The sequence below is a fragment of the Biomphalaria glabrata genome, chromosome 2 (assembly GCF_947242115.1).
Source record: "Biomphalaria glabrata chromosome 2, xgBioGlab47.1, whole genome shotgun sequence".
Classification (NCBI taxonomy): Eukaryota; Metazoa; Mollusca; class Gastropoda; family Planorbidae; genus Biomphalaria; species Biomphalaria glabrata.
In genome coordinates this window covers 15,156,939-15,183,285 of record NC_074712.1, presented here as the reverse complement: position 1 = coordinate 15,183,285, position 26,347 = coordinate 15,156,939, and the positions used below count along the sequence as shown (strand labels likewise).

At 33.0% G+C, this 26,347-nt stretch overlaps 3 protein-coding genes across 4 annotated transcripts in view; 2 read left to right on the top strand and 1 right to left on the bottom strand.

The window, feature by feature from the left end:
- LOC106079618 (DNA excision repair protein ERCC-1-like) overlaps positions 1–9,114 on the top strand; it is an 18,469-nt gene extending 9,355 nt beyond the window's left edge. The window contains exons 2-12 of the mRNA XM_056019301.1: positions 198–394; positions 555–609; positions 821–924; positions 1,990–2,089; positions 2,221–2,297; positions 2,450–2,549; positions 3,693–3,764; positions 6,991–7,059; positions 8,716–8,770; positions 8,879–8,946; positions 8,993–9,114. Of these exons, the coding sequence (XP_055875276.1) occupies positions 198–394; positions 555–609; positions 821–924; positions 1,990–2,089; positions 2,221–2,297; positions 2,450–2,549; positions 3,693–3,764; positions 6,991–7,059; positions 8,716–8,770; positions 8,879–8,901 (852 nt within the window). The 3' untranslated portion in view covers positions 8,902–8,946; positions 8,993–9,114. The remainder of the gene's footprint in view (positions 1–197; positions 395–554; positions 610–820; positions 925–1,989; positions 2,090–2,220; positions 2,298–2,449; positions 2,550–3,692; positions 3,765–6,990; positions 7,060–8,715; positions 8,771–8,878; positions 8,947–8,992) is intronic.
- Positions 9,098–16,362, bottom strand: LOC106068628 (60S ribosomal protein L9-like). The gene is made up of 6 exons (XM_056019303.1): positions 16,278–16,362; positions 15,982–16,031; positions 11,248–11,363; positions 10,650–10,739; positions 10,193–10,403; positions 9,098–9,233 (listed from the first exon to the last, which is right to left on the bottom strand). Exons 2-6 carry the CDS (start codon positions 16,028–16,030, stop codon positions 9,133–9,135), a joined length of 567 nt encoding a protein of 188 aa, XP_055875278.1. The 5' UTR covers position 16,031; positions 16,278–16,362; the 3' UTR covers positions 9,098–9,132.
- Positions 10,318–26,347, top strand: LOC106079617 (18S rRNA aminocarboxypropyltransferase-like). 2 transcript variants are annotated; one of them, XM_056019300.1, is made up of 6 exons: positions 10,318–10,451; positions 20,010–20,199; positions 21,189–21,382; positions 21,879–22,058; positions 22,330–22,408; positions 23,420–26,347. In XM_056019300.1, exons 2-6 carry the CDS (start codon positions 20,051–20,053, stop codon positions 23,766–23,768), a joined length of 951 nt encoding a protein of 316 aa, XP_055875275.1. In that variant the 5' UTR covers positions 10,318–10,451; positions 20,010–20,050; the 3' UTR covers positions 23,769–26,347. The 2 variants fall into 2 exon arrangements, with proteins under 2 accessions (XP_055875275.1, XP_013096263.2); XM_013240809.2 differs by lacking the exon at positions 10,318–10,451 and adding an exon at positions 16,360–16,498.

Here is a 26,347-nt window from a genome sequence, read left to right as displayed (position 1 = left end):
CCCACCCATGAATTTGCAAGCTGAATAGAGGGATTATAATAATAAAACAAGCCAACAACTTCATTTTTTTTTATCCTCAAGGTTTTCAGCATTGGGAAAACTCAATTCATAGAGACTTTTCAACAAGCTTCATACTTTTTTTTTTTTAGCACAATTTAATACACACCCAAAATATTAGATGCATTTCTTCTTTCTAGCCTCCAGAACCTTTGTTTAAAAAAGCCAAAACATCCTCAGTGCAAGGTGCTAACTCAACAGTATCTCAAAAATCAACACCATCAGCTACAGTAGGTGCACAAATCCATAAGGAAACACATGGAGCCAACCAAGAACAATTTTCCAGTATTGTCCAGAAGGAAAATTCAGAGAAAAAAGATCAAGAGAGTATTCCTGGGTAAATCTGACTTTTCTGTACTAAAAAAAAAATTTGGGTTAAAAATTTTTCTTCATTTCCTAAACAAAAAAGATATGCCTAGAAATTTTGTCAGCTTCTTATTCAAGCATTGAAACTTTTTAAAAATACTTATTATTTATCCAACTATTGCCATCCACAGGTCGACCAATGCTACCAAGTCATTTTCAAACTCAATTATAGTCAATACTAGGCAGGTACTGTTGGTTTAGTTTCATGAAATAAAACATGAACTTTAAATGTAATGTTAGTTTTCAGAAATAATTTAATTTTTTTTTTAAATCTAACTTTAAACATAATACTGCTTGCTTTGCTTTATTACATTAACTTCATTTCAAAATTATTGTAATTGTTCTACTTTTGATAAAGTTTCAAATCAATTCCCTAAATTCTGTTTGCTTTACACAGAGAGGAAACCCTATTTTAAAATCTATACGCAACATTCCCTGGGAGTATGGGAACATTATACCAGACTATGTCATGGGCCAGTCCAATTGTGCATTGTTTTTGAGGTGAGTTGATCTTAAGTTCTTATTAACCAGTGTACCAAACAGTTATGTAAAAAAAAAGGATGAGATTAAAATAATAAAAGTAAAATGTTTATTCTACCAGCTGTATAATGATTCATCATAACATGTTGGGTTTGCATTACTTGCATCCAGAGACAGCTTTGTTTATTATCAATGAGCCAAATGTGTATGAACCATTTGTTGTAGAAGCCATTTTTTTGTGAGCCAAGTTTTGGTGAACATATAAAGTAAAGTTCCCTTTCAGACCATGCAGTCTATAATATAGGGCAGATGATGTTAAGGTTGTCTGTTTCTTTGACCAAGGGTTAACGAGCAGGGTGTCATGTGGCCAGTTCAAGAACCAACTGCCTTTACTTTCACAACTAAAGTCATCTACCCATTAGAGTTGGGTGGACTAAAAAAAAAGTTCCCCTTTCAGACCTTGTGGTCTGTAAGACAGATGATGTAAAGGTCATCTGATTCTGTGGCCTATGGTTAACGAGGGTGTCATGTGGCCAGCACAACGACCAACTTCCTTTACTTACCCAACTAATGTCAGGTACCCATTAGAGCTGGATGTACTCAGAGGCGCCCAAGGATCCCGAAATTAAAAATCCCAGTCTTCACCAGGATTTGAAACCGGGACCAGAAGCCAAGCGCTTTACTGCTCAGTCACGGCGCCTCCGGGTGGACTAGGGGGTGCCCTAAAAATCTCAAAAGTCCCATCCTTCACCAAAATTTGAACCCAGGTCCCCAGTTTTGGAAACCAAGCACTTAACCACTCAGTCACACTTTTGGTGAAAATATAGTCAGGAACCAATAATTGTTGAACCATTGGTCTGTGAACAATTTGTAATGATCCCTATCAGCAGGAACTCAAAATTCTTTTCTTTGATTTAGTTTTCAAATATAACCTATTCATTTTATTTTTGTTTGCCAAAATCAGATAGAAAGTCGAAATTCTAATACACTTATATAGCAAATTACAAAGTACTTATAGTGCCTGTGAAACATTAAGATAGATTTCACTCTTTAAGCTTAGTTTTTAAATTAAGAAAATTTTTACAGTCTTCGCTATCATCAGCTCCACCCAAATTACATTCATGAGCGGTTGAAGCAACTGGGTAAAAGTTATGAACTGAGAGTTATGTTAGTACAAGTAGATGTGGTGAGTAATCTTTCAACATTTGGTGTTTGTCTTATTGACTCACTTTTTGTTTAGTCTTTTCAGCATAGACTTGTACTCTCAATAGTCTTTTTTACATTAGACTTGTACATACTCTCATTTTTTTGTTTAAGAAAGAAGCACATCATTTATTGAAGGACCTGGCCAAGATTTGTCTGTTAGCAGATTGCACTCTTGTTTTGGCTTTTAGGTATTTGGCATTGAAAACATTATTAATGAAAGATAATACCTATTTAATAATATAGCAAGGTAAGTTAGAATGTATTTTTGATACTTTTGAGAGGGAAAAAATGCATTTGTCTTTTTAACTTTTTATAAATATATATTTTATTAACAACCTAGTCCAGAGGAAGCAGGTCGTTACCTAGAAACTTACAAGATATTTGAAAATAAGCCACCAGAGGCCATTATGGAAAAAACAGAAGAGAACTTTATCGCTAAAGTTAGTACTCATAGAATTGTTCATATATATTGAGAGTAAATGTAACTATCAGAACCTTGTATTAATAATAAATTAAAGCTACTGCTACTCTTTCCTAGTTGCTAAAAAGATAACTTTAAAACTTCTGTGGTCAAAAGCATTATAAGCTGTTATGTGCTCAGTATTATGACCTGTCACATACCAATGTTTACTAGAGATTTTAATATTTTGGCCACAGTTGGCTCAGTGTAGCTACAGAAAATACTCTGCAGGACGTTTTGGCGATGGTAGTTTTGCCTCTTTCAAAATTGTTTGTTTTGTATGTGTATGCTCCAGTATGTTTTTTTAAAGTTTTTTATTAATTATAGTTTGTTATGCAATTATTACATCACTTCATGTCAAATTGTTATGTTTGGTGGGCTTTAATTTTGTACATAAAGAATGCAGTTTATTATTTTGTGAGTTTATGTTTATTTTCTTTAATCAGGCTGAAAGTTTTTTCTTACAATTATTTAGTGTACCGATACTATTTATTATTGTTTTGCAAACTTTCACTTTTTAAAAAGTTATGCTAATTTAAAAACGAAACGAAAGTGAATCAGTGGTGGGAAAAATGTGAACACTTTATTTTTTTTACAATTATTAGCATTTTTTTTTTCCATTTTGAAGGCTGCTCATATAAAAGATCATATATAAAAGATCATATCAGTTTGGACCTGAACTGTAATGTGATATCAGCATGCTGCCTTGTAAGAGTAGGGTAGGAGTACTATTGTTCTCCACCTAAATATAAAATTTATGGGATGTGGAAGGGGCTTGTCCATTCATTGTTTTCAGGTACAAATCTGACATGCTCTAGTTCACTTTTTTATTCTTTAAATATTTAAACCTTTGTCTTCATTTTTGTATTGTGAATTTTTTTTTTTAATTTTTAAGCTTTTTTTTTTTTGAAATAGAAAAAATTGTTTAGGTTAAAATGTTTTTTTTAAACATCGACAGAATGCCTAATGCCAAAACGTCATGTACCGGGTACTGTAAAATACTACACTCTTCTTTAATATTTTTTACATAATCCTTGTTTTTGAATGAAAATTTAGTAATTTAGTAAAATTCTATATTGTTGGCTACATATCATGTTTCATTATTTTCCCCTGAACGTTTCAGTTCACAGATTGCCTGACCAGAGTTAAATCTGTGAATAAAACTGATTGTCTCACTCTTATTTCACATTTTGGGGTAAGTTGTATCTAATTTCAATCCAAGGCTAACTCATTCCTTTACTCAAGTAATAACTAACAAACATAATTTCTAATTATATCTGGTACAGTATATAAGGCAAACCTAAACAAAAAGTAAGCACTATCTACGTAAAGATCTACACTTACAATCTTACCAGATTTTTAAAAACATCTAATCTGTGACTAACTTGATCAATCCAATATGTGACAAGTCAAAAACTCGCTGTCAGAGTCACTCAAATTTATCACAGCATTAATTATTATTTTTCATTATTTATTTATTTTATTTTAATTATTTCCCCATCCTACCCCTAAATTATTCACCCGCCACACCTTTTCCGCTCCAGGCTAGACTTAGTTGACCACATTGGAGATAGTTAAGGCGCGTCCTTTCATTTATCTTCCCTTGACCGGGGCAAAGATACGCACAGACTCTTTGATCTTATCGGCAGGATGTCTGACAGCCGCAGTGGACACCACCCTGTGTGGAATGCAAATCAATCCTCCCCCCCCCCTTTCTCCTACGTCTCTCTTTGATCTAGGAGATTACTCGAGTCAAAGTGCCATTCGACGTACCAATGTGCCACTCCCATCTCAAGTCTAATTCACCCACGTGTAAGATAATGCTAAGCCTAGGACATTTCCTGTGTCCGCCCACACTTTCCAGGCCTATATAAAGTAGATCCAAATAAAATCAGACTCTTTCATTTCTCATTCGAGCTGAGCTATCGAGTCTGGACTACATCATTTATTCTTACTCCTAGAGGAATACCTGGTGTTAAGCCGAACTTAATCACAAGTTCCTTCTTAATTACTCTGTGTATATTTCCATTGGATTTTATCATGTGTATTTTGCTTAGTTCATTTATATTTAATTAGTGCATTGTGTATTTCTCACTGTCGTAAGTAGAAAACATGAACATGGCTAATGTATATTTTATGTATTGCATTAATCTATTAATGCTACGTTGCTCAATTGATCATTGATGCAACCATGTATATATTTGTACATCTTATTTTATTTCCTTTATCTCGGTTGACAGCCTTGATAATTTTACTATCGCACTAATACTGCGCTTAGAAAGGAGATATGAGTTATCTCCCCTGTAGTGAATTATCTCTCCTTTACTCTAATGAGAGTTGCGCCGCTTGAACGGACACCCTCTCCATTCAAGCGCGCTCCATTGTTCTCGACCCATGGTCATATGTAAACAAATCGTCTGGGTCGCTGACCACCGCCCCCCCCCCCCCCCTTTTCTTTCTCTATCCACCTGTGTTGTTTATTTCAGATTATTATTTCCCCTTCTATGTGCATTTTATATTATTACTTTCCCTTTTATGTACATTTCTATATTGCTACTATCTGCCATCTATTCTCCAAATCCCATTTGTCATCATCTCCCCTTTGTGCTCTAAAGCAATTTTACCAATCTGACGAATGCACCTCAGTCGAGGGCATCGATAAGACGTATGAGAGACATGTCCTAACTTGTCTTTATTTATCCGCAGCCTCCCTCAGGTGTCTGCCTATTTGTTTGATATCAAGAATCACCTACTATCTTTGTGCTTAGTGCTATTCAGCACTGCACTAGCTCACTGACCTGCCTATTTATTTATTGGATCAACGATCTATTTACCTGCATCTGTGCTTAGTGCTATTCAGCACTGCACTTGCCTATTGAGATCTACTCAACTCTACCACTTGGCGCTATCGGCATTGCCCGCCTATTCGACAGCCCACCTGTCAAGCTATTAGGTGCGACGTCCCTATAGATTCATATCTGTGTGAGACGTCATAGCTACGCCAACCCTCTGCAACTCACTGGACATATCCTGTCAACTACGCTGCCCACGGCAGATCAACTCTGCCCGCAGTAACCTTGTGCCCACGGTAGCCGGCCACCCGCCCTACTGTGCCCACTACAGATATTAGATTTTGGGGATTGAGACTCCACAAGAACTATATCACCAGCGTCCCTCTATCCGCTAGAGCGCCACCTCCAGCTGCAGAACCTCAAGCCAGGACACAGCCAGCTGCGACATCAACAGGACAACCAGCTAAGTCAGAGGACAAAGTGACATACTCTCTTATTAGGTGCAAGAGTGATGATTAAACATATTATTCACTAGAGATAGATGCAAACCCTCCCCCTTTTTATTCTTATATGTATATTTATGTAAATAAATATTCTTTTATTTTAACTTTTGTATCTATCTTTCATTGCTTGTCTCGTTGCGTGCCTGCTCCCGATTCATATGCTGATAGGTTGGTGTGTGATAGCTTTAAGAATAATCATCCCCTAGACATTAAACGCGCCAAACACACGTCACATTTCCCCACCTGTCACACAATACAAAGGGCTATCACCAACCTAAGTTATGCTATTACTTTGCCGTTCTGTGATCGTATTGTGATCTTGCGTGTCTTGGTGTAGTGGTTGCTGGGGCATAGCTTAAGGCATTTCTTTTCTTCAGTTTTTGGTGTCCTTAAAGGTAAAGTTTGTGGTTAGGTGAAAGAGTAATTTAAAATCATCCTTCTTTTTTTTTACAGTCTGGATTGTGGAATACTCACCAGTAAACAAACAAATGATATTCATGTAGACATTATGGATTGGAAGATGACGACTTAATTGTCAATGTAACACTTCTCCCACACAACCACCAGTAAATTTGAGATAAAAATCCATCAAGTGGCAGCTCAAAAGTTGGGCTTGTTGTGCGCTAAGAGCATGATTATACAGTTCAACTCCGCCAGCACAGAGCTTAACACTAATTGGATGTGTCCCATAGGAATGAAAATCTTACCCGTTTATCATCAAAGATATTGGGATAGATGATGTAAAAGAAATCCCTTCATATGTACTCATCAAAAATTGGGCACCCTTGCAAACAAAAGCATCTCTATACAATCATGGGCATTGTAACCTTAAGTATGCTCATAATAATAATAACCTTACACCTGGTAAAAGGTGAACAGGATAATTTATAACTTGTTGGTTTATATCCCACCAGGCGCCTTTAGTAAATTTTCCTTTGAGATCTTTTGGTTTATGAAGTCTAATTCACTTGTTTATGTAGCCAATTTTAAAGAGGTGTGCCTTTTTAGCTAGCACAATGCAACATTTACAGGATTTTAAATAAAAACTAGATTGACAAAATTTACATAAAAACACTGGGTAAGATTAAACAGTGCATATAGGCCTATCTCCTCATTTCTATTTCAGACTTTAGCAAATGTAATGGATTCCTCAGAAGAAGACTTATCTCTCTGTCCAGGTTTTGGTCCACAAAAGGTGCGTAAACACAATTTGATAATTGAAAATTTACCAAATGTAATTTTCTAATACATCAGCTATATTTGCTATTTTTAAGAATTTAAAAAGTTCTTTTTTTTCTCTCACTAGTATTGTTTATTTATGACTATGAAATTTGACTTTGTACTAACTTATGATATCAACTCTATCTCTCTGGGGGAATCTTGTACCTGTATAAGTTATTTATCCAACTTCCCATTATCAAATCGAGACTTTGCACAATTATCATATCAATTAGTTGTAACACCGATAATTTTGTTATATTTTTTAAATATACTAAGCTAACAGGAGATAATCCTTGCAAAGAGAATTACCAGTACCAGTCATTCGCTAAAAATTTTAAACTATTGATGTTCTTTTACAGACTAAACCTAAACAAATATCTTCAAAGTACTTGAAAAGCTCAGTGGCTAGCATGTCAGCCTTCCTTTGTGAAAGCTCAAGATATAGTGTTCAAATTCAGACTTGAACAATCCCCCTCAAGTGACCATAAGGCACCCAGATAACTATATGCATGAAAGTTGTTCTAAACGATGAATACAAATATTGACTAATTGTGCACATGTATTGTTTGTCTAGATCAGTGAGTCATAAACCTTTTTTTGGCCTACCTCTCCTTTTTCCTTTAAAACAATCCGCCAGTGCCCCCTCTAAGAAAAATACTAATAAAGAAGCGTGAGAAGGCAAATTTGAATAAAATGTCATATATTTACTAATTTTCAATTTTAAAATAGTATTTCAGCTCTAACCTTATTAGAAAATGTTGTCATTATCTGTTGGCAATGCAAAAAATACTTTGTGTGAGATATCTAAGAGTTCTAACAGTTTTTCTCTCAACCAACTTGTCAATGTTAACTCTTTCTCTCCTAATTGACAATACCATCGTTGATTTGACCTCATTAAAGTTTAATTTTATAAACTTTATTTTGTCTAATATAAAAAGAACATGCATTCCCCTTTAATTATATACCAAATACAACATTTCCCCTATAACAAATGACAAAGCTATTGATGCTCAATCATAACAGGGTAGTGAAAAAGTAATGAGCAAAATGAATAATTCCTTCCTAACGTGGAAAAATAATTATGGAGAGAAAGAGTTTTAAAAAAAGTGAAAAGAATTCTATTTGAATGTTAGCTGTAGCGTTTTTTTTTATTTTTTTACATATAATATTAACATATGTAGATAAAATGTAATCTTAAAGTGTATTACCTAGTTTGTTTATCAAATCATCAAGGTTACATGCTCAAGAACTAAAGACAATAGATACCGCCAATTATAGCAACAGAAAAAGAGGATTCCCTAACTCAATTTCTAACATTGTTTCTATATTTAGTTTGCAAGAGCATTCTGGCTTCTCTAGATATTCAATATGGAAAGTTAATTTAATAATTGATTCATAATTATTGATGCAGTTCACTCCACTCAATAGAATTTTTGGTTTTAAAATAAGTATTTTTGTTTTATTTTACTTCTATAAGAAATAGTTTGATGGCAACCAAGTACTATTTCAAATTCTAGTTGGCATGTCCTTTCGTTTGCCAGACTAAATTGTGTGATACTATTAAAATTAATAAATTGCTGACAGGTGCATCTGTTAAGCTTATCACTACATTTTTTTGTTTGTTCATCAGGCCAAGAGACTCCACAGTATATTTTATGAACCATTTATTAAAATGCCATACAAAGGTGAGAGGAGAAATACACCTTAGATTGCCCAGGAGTGTATGTAGAATGAATTTGGTATGTGCAGCATCATACCATCTGTTTTAACTTTTTTTATTTTTCTTTATACAGAGACATCTGGAAATGCTAGCTAGCGGTGGATCAGACATTACTTCCTTTGATTTAACTGTCTATTGAGAGCATAGCAAAACGAATTTGATCATTGCTTTTTGCTGGTTGATTCAGGCAACCTCTTCTATGCACCACTGGCAATAGGAAAGGAGCACTTGTGTGATAGAATTCTTCAGCCAAAACATACAGATGTGAATAAGTGAATAAAAATAAAACAACTTTATATCAACACCATTTTAATTGTATTTATTAATCTATTCTTGAACAACATTTGTTCTCTCTGAAACGTAGATACCATCCAAAAACTTTCTGATATCTTTGTTTTTCACAGCTGTACATTGCTGAATAAGAGCAGCTGAAATAAAAACAAAAAAAAAAAACCATTGAGAAAGAGATCCAAGGAGTAAAAATATTGTGAAAAGATCTAAAATTAAATAATTGATTTAGTCGTTTCTGAGAAAATGTTTTTTTGTTGGTTTAACAGATAATTATGACAAACCAGATATGAAGGAATCTTTAAAACTCAATGTAATAACTAAGCAAAATAAAAACAAAAAATCTAAGCTTATATTAAGTGTATCAATTAGCTTGGATCAGTCTAAATAAGTAACAGATCTAGACTAATAATAATAAATCTGTGAGATAAATATTTTAACCAATTGGTTTTGGTTAGTGCAATTTCATGCTTTCAGTTTTCTCAATGCGCTATGATCTTATCACTTGTCTAGACCAGTTGGATATAGGGGTGAGGGAGAGGTGAACAACCTGAATTCAAACTCATGCTAGTGAACATGGTAACCACCCAACCCTGCCAACAAAGTGCTTATGAACATACAAGATTGTATAGTTACCAGGTATCTATTATTTCTACCTCATGTTTGTGTTCACTAAGCCTCAGACAGCAACCTAATAAATGGGACTAATTCAGCTTATACCACTAATTCAGTCAAGTATAATTTCTTTCCCTTGTTCAAGATATCAAACAAAATTTATATTACGAATAGTTAATTAAATAATTGGTTAATTTTTATTTTTGTGTTGTCAGGTAAAAGAAATAATTGTGCAAAACTTCAGCTTGATAAGAGCTTGGGCGTGGGAGAAAATAGCATGTACAAACTTTTTACCAGAGTTGATATAATCTTAAAAAAAAAAACAAAAAAAAAAAAAGTATATTCAACCAAGATGGTTCCTTGTACCAAATCACTAAATACTAGCCCTGTTTCAAGCCTAGTGATAGCGGTAAATTTAAAGAAATAAATTTGAAAAAAAATAAATATTTTCTTTTGATTTCACAGCTTTTGATGAAAAACCAACCTGATCTAGAAACCAATTCAATGTCATTTCCTTCCAGGATAAACTCGTCTTTGTTTCCAGAAGGCTTGAAAGTGACTCCTTTCAACATATCTACATGACGAGTGAATTTCTCTCCCAAAAAGTTTCTGATCTCAACACTGGTACTGTTGTTGGAGACAGCCACGTTGATAGGAAAGTGAGCATACACAGCCCTCATCTTGTACAAAAATCCCTGGAATAGTATCATGTACTTCATAAGAAAAAGATGGACACAAGGAAAGTAAGGATAAATACAAGATCCACCAAAACAGTTCTTTGATTATGTCATTTTAATTAATTACATGTATTACCCCCCCCCCCTCCAAAAAAAAACAAAAAACTTTTAATTTGTGTCAGTATAAAAAAAAATAAAAAATAAGCAAATGTCTGTGCCTTCTATTTGAACACGCAGATTAAAAAAATTATTAGTAAAACTTACAAGTGTGACACCTTTAATCATGTTCTGAACATGAGCAATTACAGTTCTCACAGATGCTATTTCTTTGTGCTTTCCAAACCATTTTTCAACCTGTAAAAAAATATAAATAATCAGGATTAGTGGACCATCCAGAATCAACATGCAGGAAACTGTCAAAGTATATTATTTATTAACTGCTGCTTTGCATATGAAAAAATACATATGGATTTTTTAAGTGTGGACAGGAATCTTGGCACCTGTTTTGCTTACTGAGTGGCATAACAAATCAATGTTATCTATTGATTTACAACTAAATGTGATTTAAAATACAACTTTCAGTGTTTTTCAGACACTAATGTATAAACTGAAGTATTCCCATGAAAGCACTTGTGTAGTAGTTTTAACTTAAGAATTATATAATGCAAAATGATTTAAGAATGTTAAGATCAAAATGTTCAAACATGTTACATGCAACAATGGGTGAATTTCTTAACTTTTGCAGGCACTTTTACACACACACATAATGCCAAGATACAAACTTTGCAGGACAAAAAAAGTTTAAAATTGTGTAAATGCTGAATCTACATTAAGAGAAAACAAAATTATTTCATTTACTAACCTTAAGCACGTCAGGGGCTGCCATTGAAATGTCAATGGGAAGGTGGCGGAAACTTCGCACCAAAGTTCCTCTAGGTCCTTTCACAGTGACTTTTCGTGATTTGACAGAGACAGATACTGTACAAGGAAAAAAAAAAAAAGAAAGGGTTGTAAATGACCCAAATGTTGGATTATCCATGGTCATAGATGAACTAGCAAGTGGGGTAAGCTCAGGGGTGCCACCCATGAGACCAAATAAACCCTGAAACCCGAATTTCCAAATTTTACAAACCCTGAAACGTACCGCATATACAATTTAAGCACCAAAATTTTACGAAAGAAGAACAGTATTAAATTACTACCTAGATCTATATCATAATATGCCCCCCATGTTTTAAATATGTAATCATTATAATGAATAGAGTTTGTGTGTATTTATTGACAAAGCTTGTAATACAAGTTAAGAGGCTTTAGTACAATTTTATATTAACAATGTTTGTACACCCCCCCCCCAAACACACAGTTATTTTAAATGATGTTTCTCTCTTAACATTTTTTCCCTCATTATTCCTTTGAAGCAGCCTACTTTAATCAACATTGATAAAACTGATTCCATCAATGTTTATGCATGGACCTGTAAATCTATTGCAACAAGATAAAATTGATTTGAGATTTAGTCCAGATCTACTCCAAAATGAACATTTAGATTTAGTTTCTAATATTTAAATGTAGACCTAGATGGCTAGAATGTGCCGGACTGCTTATACATAACTATAATTTATTTGTATAAATCTATTGACCAATCAATCTATTTTTTCTAGCCTCTAAGTCTTCAGGCGAACGCAAACTTACTACTTACAAACTCACTTTGTCATCAGTGTATATATAACAATGAGATGCCCCTGTACCTTAAAGAACCGATTACTCCATATGTCCCCCAGAGAGCCCTACGCTCAATGGACTCAACGCTTTTAGTGGTGCACACGTTTCTCCCTCAAAAGCTACGGTCTGCAGGCTTTTTCAGTGCACGGACCAAAGGTTTGGAACTCACTCCCCATTGATCTCAGACAGACATGATATACCACTTTTAAGAAGAACATTAAGACCTACTTGTTTAAAACTTTTTTAGATTAGTTTTTGATTTCAATTGTCGTGTTTGTGTTTGTAATATTACAGCGCCTTGAGCCTACATTTTGTTTTTAACAGCGCTTTATAAATAAAATTATTATTATTATTAGTAGTAACTAGATCTAATTTAATTCTTCAATCATTGATTCTAGTTCTGATCTAAAAACGATGTAAATATCCTAAATCTAGATACTACTTCTATAATACTCTAGATCAATATAGCTCTAGACTAGTCTAGACATAAGCTAAGGCTCTAGATCTATGTCTACATGGAACCTATACAAATATTAATATATAAAACACGGAAAGAAAAAAATATATAATTTTTCACTCGTGAATTTTTTTTCTTTCTATTTCTAGATCTAGAACTAGCCGCTAGCCACGTGAGTAGATAGACTATATCTATACTAAATACAAGACTTTACAGTCTAGATCAGATCTAGATTGATCATAGAAATAGATCTAGACTCTAAATCGAGCCGATTCGAGATGCGTTCCATAGATCTAGAATGTTTACACTTTTTTGTCACTTAAAAAAAAAATACTGTACCGGTAAATAAAGCTAAGTGCGCATGCAAAGTGAAAGTCTCGCAAATCGCAAGATATGACTGGTTTAGTCAGAGATCAAGACTCTTAAAGCATTATAAACAAAATTTAGATTTAAAACATAAAGAGTCTGTAGATCTAGTCTATTTGTTAAGTTAAATTGATGATAAAAATCCAGTCTAGGCGTCTTGCTTCACGATTTAGACCTAGACTAAAAAAGCAATTGAGTTTATTGAGATCGAATCTAGATCTACTTCAGATCTAGATCTAGTTCAGCTACTCCATCCCGAGAGCCAAATGTTTTTGTCTATTTAAATTGATTGAGACAGGTCTAAATGCAAAAGACAAGTTTAGTAAACTAGATCTAATTTAGGTACTTTGATAAAAATTTCAAACTCAATATATTGTAATGAAACTGATATAGTTAGATAGAGCTCTTTAAACTGAATTTATTGATACCTAATTTATGTTTATAAGATAATTAGAACAGAAGTTATAGCAATTTTAGTGGCGAAAATTTTGCCTATATTTTTAAAAATATTTCGTGACCGAAAAAGGGAAATTTTGCAATAAAAATGCTGTAACTTATAAACTATTTGAGTTATTTGCATGAAAATTTCACAAGAAATGCATGATTATGTCCTGATATTTATTTTACTTTCAAACAACGGATAGACTTTGACGAAATTTTCTTATTAATTTTTAAAGTGAGGTTACTTGTAAAAAAGAAACGATCGACGAAGAAGTACTTTTTCACATTTCAAAGACCATAACTTTTGAACCGTAAGAGATAATTGAATACAATTTTAAACAGAGATTCTTGATTACCTGTTTCTACTTATTTTACCTTTAAATTATATATAGAAGTCCAAGAAAATATTTTACACTTCATGACGAGGCACCACGTGTCCAAAAAAAAAAGACAGAAAAGTGCTTTTTTTCTGTTAAAAAGGCTGTAATTTTTTAATTTTCAGAGATATATGAATAAAATTTTCAGCACAAATGCATGAATTTAATTGTGTTGTTCTTTTCATTATTTTGAAACCTGAGATTGAAGTTAGCACAAAACTTTTTTTGGTTATAGCACTGTGGCGACAGTAAGTAGATGTAATAAGTCACCAGGTCGAAAATAATTTTCCAATATGAACTTTTTTGCTTGCCCTCAATGATAGTGGCAGAATCTGTTAAAGTATTAAATTACATCCCGGTCTGTTGCTGCCACATTAGTGTGTATGACAATCATGTCAAACCGCAGCCATATCTCCTTCTTGAGCTCTGCGATGCTGCCAGGTGTCAAAGTTAGTGTATCATCCAATACAACTTAACTACACCACTACTGCTCCCTGCCTCTGCATCATCAGTGTATGTTTTGTTTGTTTTACATGTTCCGGATGTTCCTTCAGAGTTGAAGATAGTTACTTCCTAGTACAAACCTCTGGCTGGACGAGGAGGGAGCGGGTAGGGTTTGAACCCGGGACCATCGATAAATCCAAACGACAATCCAGTGCGCAGACCGCACGACCAGGCAGCCATCCGACTTTCATGTCACCACACTCACCACCTAGTGGCACACCACTGCCAGTTATGTCCATGATGAAGTTTTCTGTGAAAATAATTGAATAATTGTCTTTAATTTGATTTTCAATTAATTATCATATATTCATATTCATAATTTAACACAATTTATTAGATTTTGATTTATTTTAGAAAAGTTATTTTAAAATATTTTCTTAGCTACTGATCTAGCATAGTATGTAATAATAATATTCTTTTAAATAGACCTAGTATTCTAAAATTTAAAAAAAAAAAATAAATAAAATAAATTATGTCTTTAGAAGATGGGTCCTTGCTAATCCAATCTAATCTTAATTATATTTAATGATTTTTAGGAATCCAGTCTTTTTGGACCTAGATCTATTTAAAATCTAATTCCACTGCTAAATTTATAAATATATGTATAGATCTACTATTTAAATTAAATAGCAAAGATTTTTAAATAGGCTTAATTATAACGGAGTTATGATCTCGCAACTAGATCTAGCTTTAAAATTATTTCTTAATTAACGGCCTTGATCGCGATTGAATATAAGGCTTCTTGCGAGATAAATAAAGAAAATAACATCATAAAAGTTAAATATTATCATCAAAATAATATTTCTAAAGTTTTAAATTAATAGATGATCAAAGAATTGATCGCTGTTGATGGATTTAGAAATAAAAGGAATGTAAGAAAAATACGATACGGCCATTGTTATCATTGTTTCCATCATTTCCGGTAAAATGGTCGCGATCGCTTCGTTCTCGAAAACGATACCCCGTCCTTAGAGCTTACGACTGGCCATCAAGGCAACAACTTATTGAGATAAAACTAATGAAAATAGTTAGGTCTAATGTTAATCTACACGCAGTAATTAGTTTCAATGACGACACGCGATAAAAAATATAAAAATTTTGAAGTCAACTTACCCGCTATCTGCCGTACGAGAAATGTCCATGAAAACAATAGAACCACGCTGATGTCGATCTAAATAATTAACTGATATACTATCCATGTGAAAGGAATGGGCACAATTAATCCGATTAAGGATGATTTTGAGAACAAAACCACATTATACTAGACCACACATTGTCTCAGCCTTATATACTGCCACAGGGAAACACTAGTTTCCGGTAACCAAAAAAAATCGACCTATTCCGGAAAATCAAAGTACCTATCTAATTGTAATCTAATAGTAATACTGTAGTAGATTCTAATTACATCTAGAATCTACAACTACAACTTAACTTTAGACTAAGTCTAAGTAGTCAGACTAGTGAAGTCTATAGTTGAAGACAAGTGAAGTCTGAAGTCAAAGACTGAACTTGCCTAAAACTAAAGACCAGTGACTGAGACTGGGTGAAGTGGTAAGTCTAATCAAGATCTAAAATCGGTAGCCCTAAAAATTACTAAAATGATAAAATCTGTCTAACTTAGGTTAGGTCTTACTTAGGAGTTAGTTCTAGATTAACTAGAATAGATCTAAATCTAGATATAGACTCATCTGAAGTTTGTAGAGAATACTTGAAAAAGAAAATTGACTACCTCTCTTATCTGTGATTTTCACAGTCTGGGTTGAATTTATGGTCTTCATCCTAATAATGAAAGTTGTATAAATAAAATAAGCATTAAACATAGTGATAAATTATCCAAATAAAAAGAAATACTCAAATGGAAAATTATATATCTTTATAATTGTTGGTGTGAAAAAAGGTCATGAAATAATATATGGGATTGTTAAAGCAAGGCTCAAACTGCATAAAATTAATGTTAATTACCCATTTTATCAAATAAATATAAAGGATTAGACATAGATTTTAAAATCAGAAAATAGAAGCTACCTTGATGTCGACGAGAAAATCTAAAAAGGAAGTTGATTCGGTCAGAGTTCGCGCATGTGAAAAATTTCCGGAAGTAAACAACATGGGCAAAACCAAACGACAAACAACTTTTACTAGCTCATCAAGAGGATCTAAACCACAAAATAAGCACGACAGACGCAATAAACACTTGAAAAAATCTAATGTCGAGAATGACGACGTGGAACATTTTGAAGAAGCGGGTTAATAAAGTTCTATCAAACATACATTTAGATTTTAGTCTAGATCTAGTGTAGTCTGCAGTGTAGACTGTCACTGTCACTGTAGTCTGTAGAACTGTAGAGTAGAACTGTTACTGTAGTGTTACAAGTGTAGACTCACGGTACTCTGTGACCTGTCACACTGTGACTATTCACTATGTGACTAGTCTGTCTCTGTAGTCTCTAATAAGACTGTAGACTGTAGTCAGTACAAATGTTTATAAAATGTTTTACATAATTCGGATGTTCCTTCAGAGTTGAAGATAGTTTACTTACTTCCTAGTCCAAACTACCAAACCTCCCGCAGGACGACGGGGGATGGGAGCGGGCAGGGTTTGAACCCTCGACCGTCGATAAATCCGAACGACAGTCCAGGGCGCAAACCGCACGACCAGGCAGCCATCCAGTACTGACAGTAGTAGTCTTGAGTAGTCACTCGGACTCACTGTAGTACTCAGTAGTGTAGTTATTTACTATTAAGTTAAGTGTAGTCACTGTAGTCATGCTCTCATAGTATGATAGTAGTCTCTGTAGTGTTAGTGTGGTGTACTGTAGAGTGTAACATACTCATAACATATTAATTATGACAAATACTAATTATAATACTTTTAATGGTATGATCAGGATTCAAGATACTAACATACTTAACATAGACAACATAGTATAGTTACAGATGTAACAGTACAGTGAGATCTAGATTCTAGATATCTATAAAGAAGGATCTATCATCTTTTAAATTCTAGTAATACTAGAATTTACTAGATCTAGTGAAATCTAGTGACTAGTTTAGTAAACTAACTAAGTAGATCTACAGCAGAATCTACTAGTAACTAGATCAAGATTTATAAATATTAAAATAATACTGACTAATATATATTTTATTATGATAGTAACATAAGTCATAGGACAGATCTACCAACCAGTGTACCACCAAGGTGGCCAAGACCAGCTGCCTAGCCTTAGCCTTAAGCCCTAAGCAAGCTTCTATTCCTTCAGCTCAGCCTCAGGATTACACTCTCAAAATAACAATAATGGCGCAGTCATGGTGATGCTCCCCTTCAGAATTTATACTTGTGACACTTATGTCGAGATTTTGAATGAGGAACTGTGGCAAAGAACAAAACAGCAACCCATTGACGTAGATATCCTTCAGAGACGCTGGAGATGGATAGGTCACACCTTTGCAACTTCAACGCTAAGGTTGGCAATGACAACAGAAGATATGAAGAGATCATGGGAAAGCATGGACTAGGTGAGATGAATGAAAATGGAGAGGGATTTGCAGACATGTGTGCCACAAGCAACTTAGTGATTGGAGGAACTGTCTTCCCACACAAACGAATACACAAAGCAACATAGATGAATACACAAAGCAACATGGATATAATGAGACCTATCAACAGATAACCAAATAGACCAGTGTTTTTGGCAGCAGCAGTTGGGTTATAAATAGACTCTTCACATGCAGGTTATATGAGGATGCTGGTTTTAATATAAATTTTTTCTTTTAGTTATTTGTAATTTGTGTGGAGAATATGCATGTGTAGTTTAAATGTGAATGCGGGGTATGTGCTCAAAATACTCCTGTTCCTGCTGTTAGAAAACATCATTTGCCATTAATGAATTAATCTAAACCACTAAATATTGACATACAACACTTCAGATTCCAACTATAAACTAACAGCCACTATCAGTATCAAGCCCTAGAGAATGACAAAACCACTAGTGGTTCATGGTTTTTGAAATACAAGCCTGATGACCAGTTAATGAACTGAAATATATGAACACATAATCTACCCACTATACAACCCAGATTGCACTTTACCATTGTGAGATTTACAGTAGTTACATATATACATTTATATATTTTACATTGACCACCTTTCTTACCCCCTTTACAGTTGGCCTCCTACATACACACTCATCCTCATATGTTACACAGATTATTTTGTGATAGGCCTTTCTGTTAATAAATGCTGAGAAACTTTAATTCATTAATCAGTAATAAGAATTGAAAACAATATAAGGTAATTAAAAGTTTAAAAAAAATTAATGTGAATATAGTATGTTATTTAGAAGTTTTGCAAAATGTTCAGTAACACAAACTATTTAAAAGACATGTATGTATCCTGCTCTGGACAGATATAATAATTTACTATCCTGTCAATTTCAAAAAGTACTATTAGATGCGGTGCAACCTTAGTTTTATTAGTGCATTGTCATTTTGAGCGTTTTGTTAAACTGCCCAACTTAAGAAGAAAATGGCTAAATGTGCATCGGTCATTTTCCAATATGATTACATATAAATATGTCAGATTCATTTCCTGCACTTATGGAAAATTATTGTTCAAATTAACTTAGTCTAACTTTGCCCACCTGCGGACACCAGTTTTTACAAACATCTAGATCTAAATATTTCAGTCATTCATTAATTATCACATTTTAATTCTAGTTTTACTTGTCTCTCTCTGGTTTCTTCTTTGGTCATTATGTTGCACATAGAATCTAGTCTAGTAGCATCTTGATTCTAGTCTAGTAGCACCTTGAATCTAGTCTAGTATAACCTAGAATCTTGTCTAGTATCACCTTGAATCTAGTCTAGTATTTCATTGAATGTGATCTGGATTTACCCTCGTCCCTTTTTCTCTCACATATCAAAGATAATAAAAACATCAATGCAAAATTTTTAACACAAGCTCTTCCTACTATGAGAAAAACTGTTCTGGAGGCCTAAATTATGTAGTTCTTAAAATCAGAACAATGAAAAATGCTTGGCGTCTGGACTCCATCTCACAGAGGAGAGAAACTGCTGCCTGTCAAATACTATTTCCAGAAAGAATGTTCTTATTTTACAAAACACTTTAAAAATTATAATCAAAACCAAAAAAAAAGTCTGAACAGAGTAGCTTTAATGAACAGAAAAACTGGAAAATTTTTGTTTTATGTCTGTGATTTTTTAAATTATTCTTTTGTTACATCCTTTAACCCTTAAAGTGCTGACCTGTTTTTAAATGAGTGTATACAATATGGAATTACAATTCTGATGTTTAGAGGCTAATCTACCACACATGCATTTTAAGGGTTAAACACTCCAGCACGCCACTGGGAGCTTACAGCTGGCTATGGGAGGCACTAATGAAATTTTGTTGGCTTGTTGGTCCTGGAGAAATGCAATAGAACAAGTTTGAGAAACACTGCTTTAACTTATTGACTGGTTTAGATAGAGCAGTGTCTTTGGATTATTGACCGTTATTCTCTTTTTACTATTTTATTTCCAAAAACATTTGCCATTCCTTAAAATTGACAACTTTTCATGTCAGGATTTTTAACAATAGTGATGGGTAGTTGAGGGAGGTTTCAGTACTGAACTGCTAATTAGCATGCAAATCAGTAGTCAGCTTAATCAAAGTAGGCAAACAGATCATTGAATTATTATTTGTCTGTTTCCTTTATTGCTTAGTACATTTTGTCTATTTTTTTTTTTTCTGTTTAGGTGCTTCAGCTGAGACTGATAAATTACCTTTCCCTCTGGCCATGTGGGACTTAGAGCACTGTGATCCTAAGAAGTGCACAGGCAGAAAACTTGCCCGCATGGGTTTTGTCAAGACACTTCGACTAAATCAGAGATTCAATGGCATTATACTTTCACCAGTTGGCACTAAGTGTGTTGCACCTGAAGACAGGTATTGTCAGATGTGTTTAGCAATTATTAGATTTGATGACCAAGCATTAATTTCTTTGACTGTATTTGCACACTTGCTTATCTCATCTCTTTGGCTAAAAAAGAAACAAAAATCATATGACCTATTTTGAGTAATGGTGATTGGGCGTATTATCAGTTATGATAATAGTGTTGACCAATAATCCATCTAGTTTTACTTCTCCCCATCCCCTTTAATTGGAAAGTGCTGAGAAAAGTTATATAGCTGATGGAACAGCACAAACATTATATTAATTCAGGGTATACATACTTCTGTTGCAATTAGCATCAGTGGACCCTTTTTTTTTCTATCATGCAGGATCTCATATCCGATGTTGGAAATAACCATCAGTAGGTCTATTTGCTTTGTGAAATTTTACCACATTTTTGAAGGAATAACATTTTTTTTTATCAACTCACTCTGTCAGTCTGGTAAAAATTGTGTACTTTATATGTTATTTCTTCCACAACCAATCTTGGGTCAAGCTGAAATTTCGCACAATTGTTTTTTTTACCTGACAAAACAAAGAATCAATAAAAAAACAAAACAAAAAAAAATTACTTAATTATTGGTAATTAATTATTTTGTTTGGTATCAAACAAGGGAAAAAAATCACACTTGACAGATGAGGTGGTATAAGTTGAATTAGTCCCGTTGAAGAGACTTTAGCCCTGAGCGAACACATTTTTTAAAATGTATTTAAAAAGCGATCATGGTAAAATTCACCTCTCTTTCTCAAGAGATAGGCCCAAAGTGCTATGAGAAAGCTAATAGCATGATATTGGGCTAAACAAAAACAATTGGTAAAACTATATCTAATTGCACAGAATTAACTTTGTAAGTCTAGGTCAATTATAAATGTAATCTTAGGACTGATCCAAACTAATTGATACAATTACACTTTATATAAGCTTTTTTAAATTGTTATTTTTAATAGTATGTATTATGTTTTTCTCTTGTATTTTCTCTAGGGATATCATTAAAGACTATGGCATGGCTGTAGTTGATTGCAGCTGGGCCAAGCTTCAGGAGACCCCATTTAGTAGAATGAAAGGCAATAACACCAGACTTCTTCCTTACCTTGTGGCGACCAATCCAATCAACTATGGTCGCCCCTGTAAGCTGTCGTGTGTGGAGGCCTATGCTGCAACTCTCTACATCACAGGTTATATTTCATTTTACAGAGAATCTTATTCTTCATCTAAATAAAATGATTCTTTGGTGCTTTGAATATCAAAATATCATGTAGCTAGTTTAGGCAACATGACTTACCCTATTAAAATGCTGTTAGAAAGAAGAAGCATTGTGAAGTTTTAAATATAAATTTGCAGTGATTTGCAAGCTCTTTATAAATCTATCATCATAATGGAAGTAAAGACTTTTAACATTTTTAAAGGAAGTTGTTTATTTTCTAACTGTTGATTTTTTTTAAATTTCAGAACCATAACATTTTATTTTTAGAACTGTTTAATATGATTAAAAAAAAATGAATGTTTCTCTCTAAATCTTGATGATAATGAATTCCTCTTATTATTTTGAATACTATTATAGAGTTATTGACTTTTCTGGCTTTGTTATTATCTCCTTTCTAATGTGTTATAACTATTAGATGATTAAAACTTTATTACTTCTGTTTCGTTGACACCATATGAACTATTTAGGTTTTGACAAGCTGGCTGAAAAGCTCCTGGCCAAGTTCAAGTGGGGGCTGGCATTTCCTTCTCTGAATCAGGAGCTCCTTGAGAGCTATGCAGCATGCTCTACAAGTGCTGAAGTTGTGGCAGTGCAGGAGAAGGTTCTGGCCAAACAGTCTGAGGATCATGATCAGAACAAAACAAAAGGTCCAGCCACCATAGCTTTAGATTCCCATTTTTCACATTCACTTCTTTAGCCGTATTCTGGGATTAGGGATATTTTATTTCACACAATTATTTTAATTCTTTTTAAGGTAGAGAACTGTAAGTTTACTATTATACATTATCATAATCATATTTGTCTCACTACAATTTTATTACCTACATTATAACATGCATCTCTCTTTTTTTTTTTATTTTTTAGATCTTTATATAAGATAAATTATTTTTTAAAAAATGTTTCAATTAATTCCAATAGATTGGAGCTTGATGGATCCTGAGTTTGATGTTTGTAATCCAAATAGACCCAATAGAGAGATGCCACCATTGTTTTCTAGGTAATTATGAAATTGAATTGTAGATTAAATATGCCTACATGATAGTTCAGATATAAGAATTGAAGTAATAAAAATAAATTGAAAATATTGCATAAAGCAGAATATACAACCGATTGACCCTACATACCTGACATGTTTTTAAATAAATGATTTATAACATCAACCTTTTTTTTTTAAAGTGAACTTTATTCACAAATCATAATGTAGTTAGTCTTGCAGTTGAAGCAGAATGTTTTGGGTGTGCCATTTTCACACTAAATGTTTGAGATATATTTTGCCTTTAAAAGGAATGATATATATCAAATTTTTCTATGCATGTTTGTGTTCATATTTTTTGGATCTATGTCTTTCTAAACTTTCTGTATGTGTGAAATCATTTCAATATTGTAGTCTCAGGTAGGAATATTTATTTATAAAATAGTCTTAATCTCAATTGAAACCTTTGGGGCTGGGGAAGGGCATGAGAAGGTTGTTTAAATAAATCTACAGGGCAGATAATGTAAAGGTTATCAGTTTCTAAGTCAGACTGTTAAGGAGACTGACATAAGGCCAGCACAATGACCAACCACCTTTACTTTTCCTGACTAGGGTCAGATACCCATTAGAGTTGGGTGGACTCAGAGGCGTCCTTAAAATCCTAGTCTTCACTAAGATTTGAACCTGGGACATTTCGGTTCGGAAGCTATACCACTAAGCCCCATTGTTTTAAATATTTAGCCCAATTAGTTTAGTAAAAGGAATGTTTTTTATAATTAATTTTTTGTGTATTTGAAGTTTATTTGAACCTCTAGTTCCAAAATGGCATTTCCAAAAATTTGTATACAAAGTACGAGGTTATTGAAACTAAAATAGTGCAGTATGAGTCTATTAAAAAAACTCCTTGCCTTATTTCTCAACATTTCTAAAGCATTTGCATTTTCTCGATGCTCACTGTTGATTAATTTTTGCCAATTTTTTTTTCTGCATCATTGCAATTTTTAAATTTCATTGTTTAATTCATATTTTTTTCAGCTCAGATGAGGATTCAGATGAAGATGGAGAAATAGATGAATCAGAAGATGATCAGGAGAGTGAGTCTGATGGTGCTGAGAGTGGGTCTGATGATGCTGAGAGTGGGTCTGATAAAAGAGGCAATAGATTGAATTATAATAATCAGAACAATGATTCTCAAAATTCAGAAACAGTTTCTCATTGCTGTGATAGTGAAGTTAAACATTGTCCCTCTGGTCACAGCCAGGAAAAGGACATCAGTCTCAAGGATCCGCTGCCAGATTCTTCTAATGCTGAATGTGACCAGGAAACATCTAGTCTTGCACTGCAGACCAAAGATATGACTTTGTCACCTAGTGGTCTAAGATGAGGCATAACATTTCCAAAAGATGGATGGAATGTCTGGATCAATGTTTTGACTTTTGCAGTGCAATGTCTTGATCATTTTAAATGTTTATTACTTGATGTTAACTGGGTGAATGAAAAGAACAGTTACTAAGTTGTTTTCTGTTGTTTTTGTTTTGTTTTATTAATAAATGTCAGAAAACAAAAATCTATTCTTTATTTAGAAATATTTTCATGTGTAAAGCTCATTGCAAAATTTTTGTAAAAAAACAACAACAATTCCCATGACTATCTCAGGATAAGAGATTATGTTAAGCATTTGGAACTTTTAAAAGTACTTTGCTTTGATTAGTGTAATTAAAGAATTAGTATTGAAAATTGTACCAATTGGTCACACTATAAAAACTTGATATAACCAGTACAGTAGATAATGGACTTTTGTTCTATATAAATATTTTGCACATGCAAACAAAAAAAAAAGCCAGCATTAAAACTTATGAAAGTCAATTACAAAAAGTAGTTAAAAAGCCCAAATCATAAAATTTAAAGGGAGTCTTATACAAACAGGGTTAGTTTGTGAGTCCACAAAATGATTGTAAATACAAAACATTTTTGTTAGTTTGAAAGGTGAGTAATAGGTGCACAAGTAACATCAGGTCTATTGGTACACAATGTCTATTGATGGCTGACTAGCAACTTAATGAAATAAACTTTCCCTTTGTATTATCACAGGTCATTGAAGCAGCTGTCCATCCAAACATGAAATTTGCTAGTTGGAATCGAAGCAAATTTTTTTTTTACTAATTATTTTTAGCTTGGGTAGGACTGTAGTTCACTGTTGGTGCCCATTTAAAAGTTGAATCCATAACATGACTTTGGTTGCACTCATGTAGCCTGTTCATTGGATCCTTTAACTTTGTGTCTTATATTATAACTATTGACAAAGACAAGATAAGCGCATAAAGTAATTTTATAATCAATTAGTTTAACCCCAGATTTTATTGTACACAATATTTCTTGTATTGATGTTCTACTGTTAAAAGAAAACCAGCTTTGTCGCCAATAAAACACATTTGTATAAAATGTTTCAAAAAATTTTTTTTACTACAAGTTAATAATAATTCTTACACACATAGTCCTAGATCTGAACATTGCAACCATGTTAGATAATTGTGACAAATTAGAAAAAAATGTAACTTCATATCTTACCAACAGTTCATTTAGATGAGAACAACATTCTTTTAAATAAATGTATTTTCAGATTGATTTTTGTGTTCCTGGAAACCTATACCTAGAAACATCATACATGGCCAGTGAATAAAATATGTTTTTTTTTTTGGATTGAGGGGGAGGAAGATAATACAGATATTAATTAATTTTGAATTTTAGGCCTAATTTTAACTAATATCTAAAAATTATTTGCTTCAAGTGTGATGCTGCAGTATCAATGAACTCAAAAGCCATTGGTAATGGTTCAGTACAACTTTCAACACAGAAATGTTTTTGAAGACAGAATGTATTGAATGTTTTATTTATTTATGTGCATACTCTTTTTTTTTTTTTGTTGTTCATGAATAATGACACCAAAATATGAACTATTGACAAAATACCAACATGGTATACAACACATTTATGGCATAAATCTAAACATATGTCACTAAGACTTTACTTTTTTTTTAAATAACATAATTTATAATTACAATTTGTGAGACACTTTAAAATAAAAAAAACAACAATGTCAATGACTAACCTCACAATAGTATTAAAAGTCAACAATAAATTTGGATACTTGTAATCATTGCAATACAGTCATCATAAGATTTTATTCTTTTCTAAAGAGATATGAATGATGATGCAAAATGTTGAGTAAAAACTATTTACAATACAAACACTAAGTAATCATGTGACTGGAAATAAATAACATCATGTTTCCTATTATTTTCACATTTTGTCCGTTCAGGCTGATCAATATATCGACTTTATGTTGTACGAATTGATCTAGATAGTTATTGATAATGGTCACTCAACCTGAATAGGCTACTGAGAAAATTTCTTTTTGTTTGACTTTATTTGGTCATTATGCTCAAATGGTTAAAAATAACTAATAAAAAAAAATAAAGAAAAAAAAAAAAAAAAAACAACATTAACTCTATAACTATAGTTGTTATATTACTAATTGTAAAATTTCTTTTAAAATTTGCATGAATGGAGAATGTAAATTGAAATACAATTTTTAAAAAAAATGGGAAGATTTAATTTTTATAATTTAGCTTGATAAGGCTCTCATAGAAATCCAGATTTAGATCACAGACCTATATATAATCTAGGTATACATCTTTATTAAATTTACCTCCCTGCTATCAAATCTTCATGGTCTTTCGTTTGTAGCACATAGAAATTAAGCTTACTTAGATGGTAACAGGGATCTCTTAATACAGTGTCAAAGACATGTTGTTTTTTTTAATCGCGACATTTAATCATAAAAATCCCCAATTTGGCTTTTGTTTTCTTTGTTTTTTCTAGCCAAAGATTTTCCCTCGAAAACATCTACGTGAAACAGGTGTAGCAGAAACTTCGAAATTAACATCTTAATCAATCAAGAGA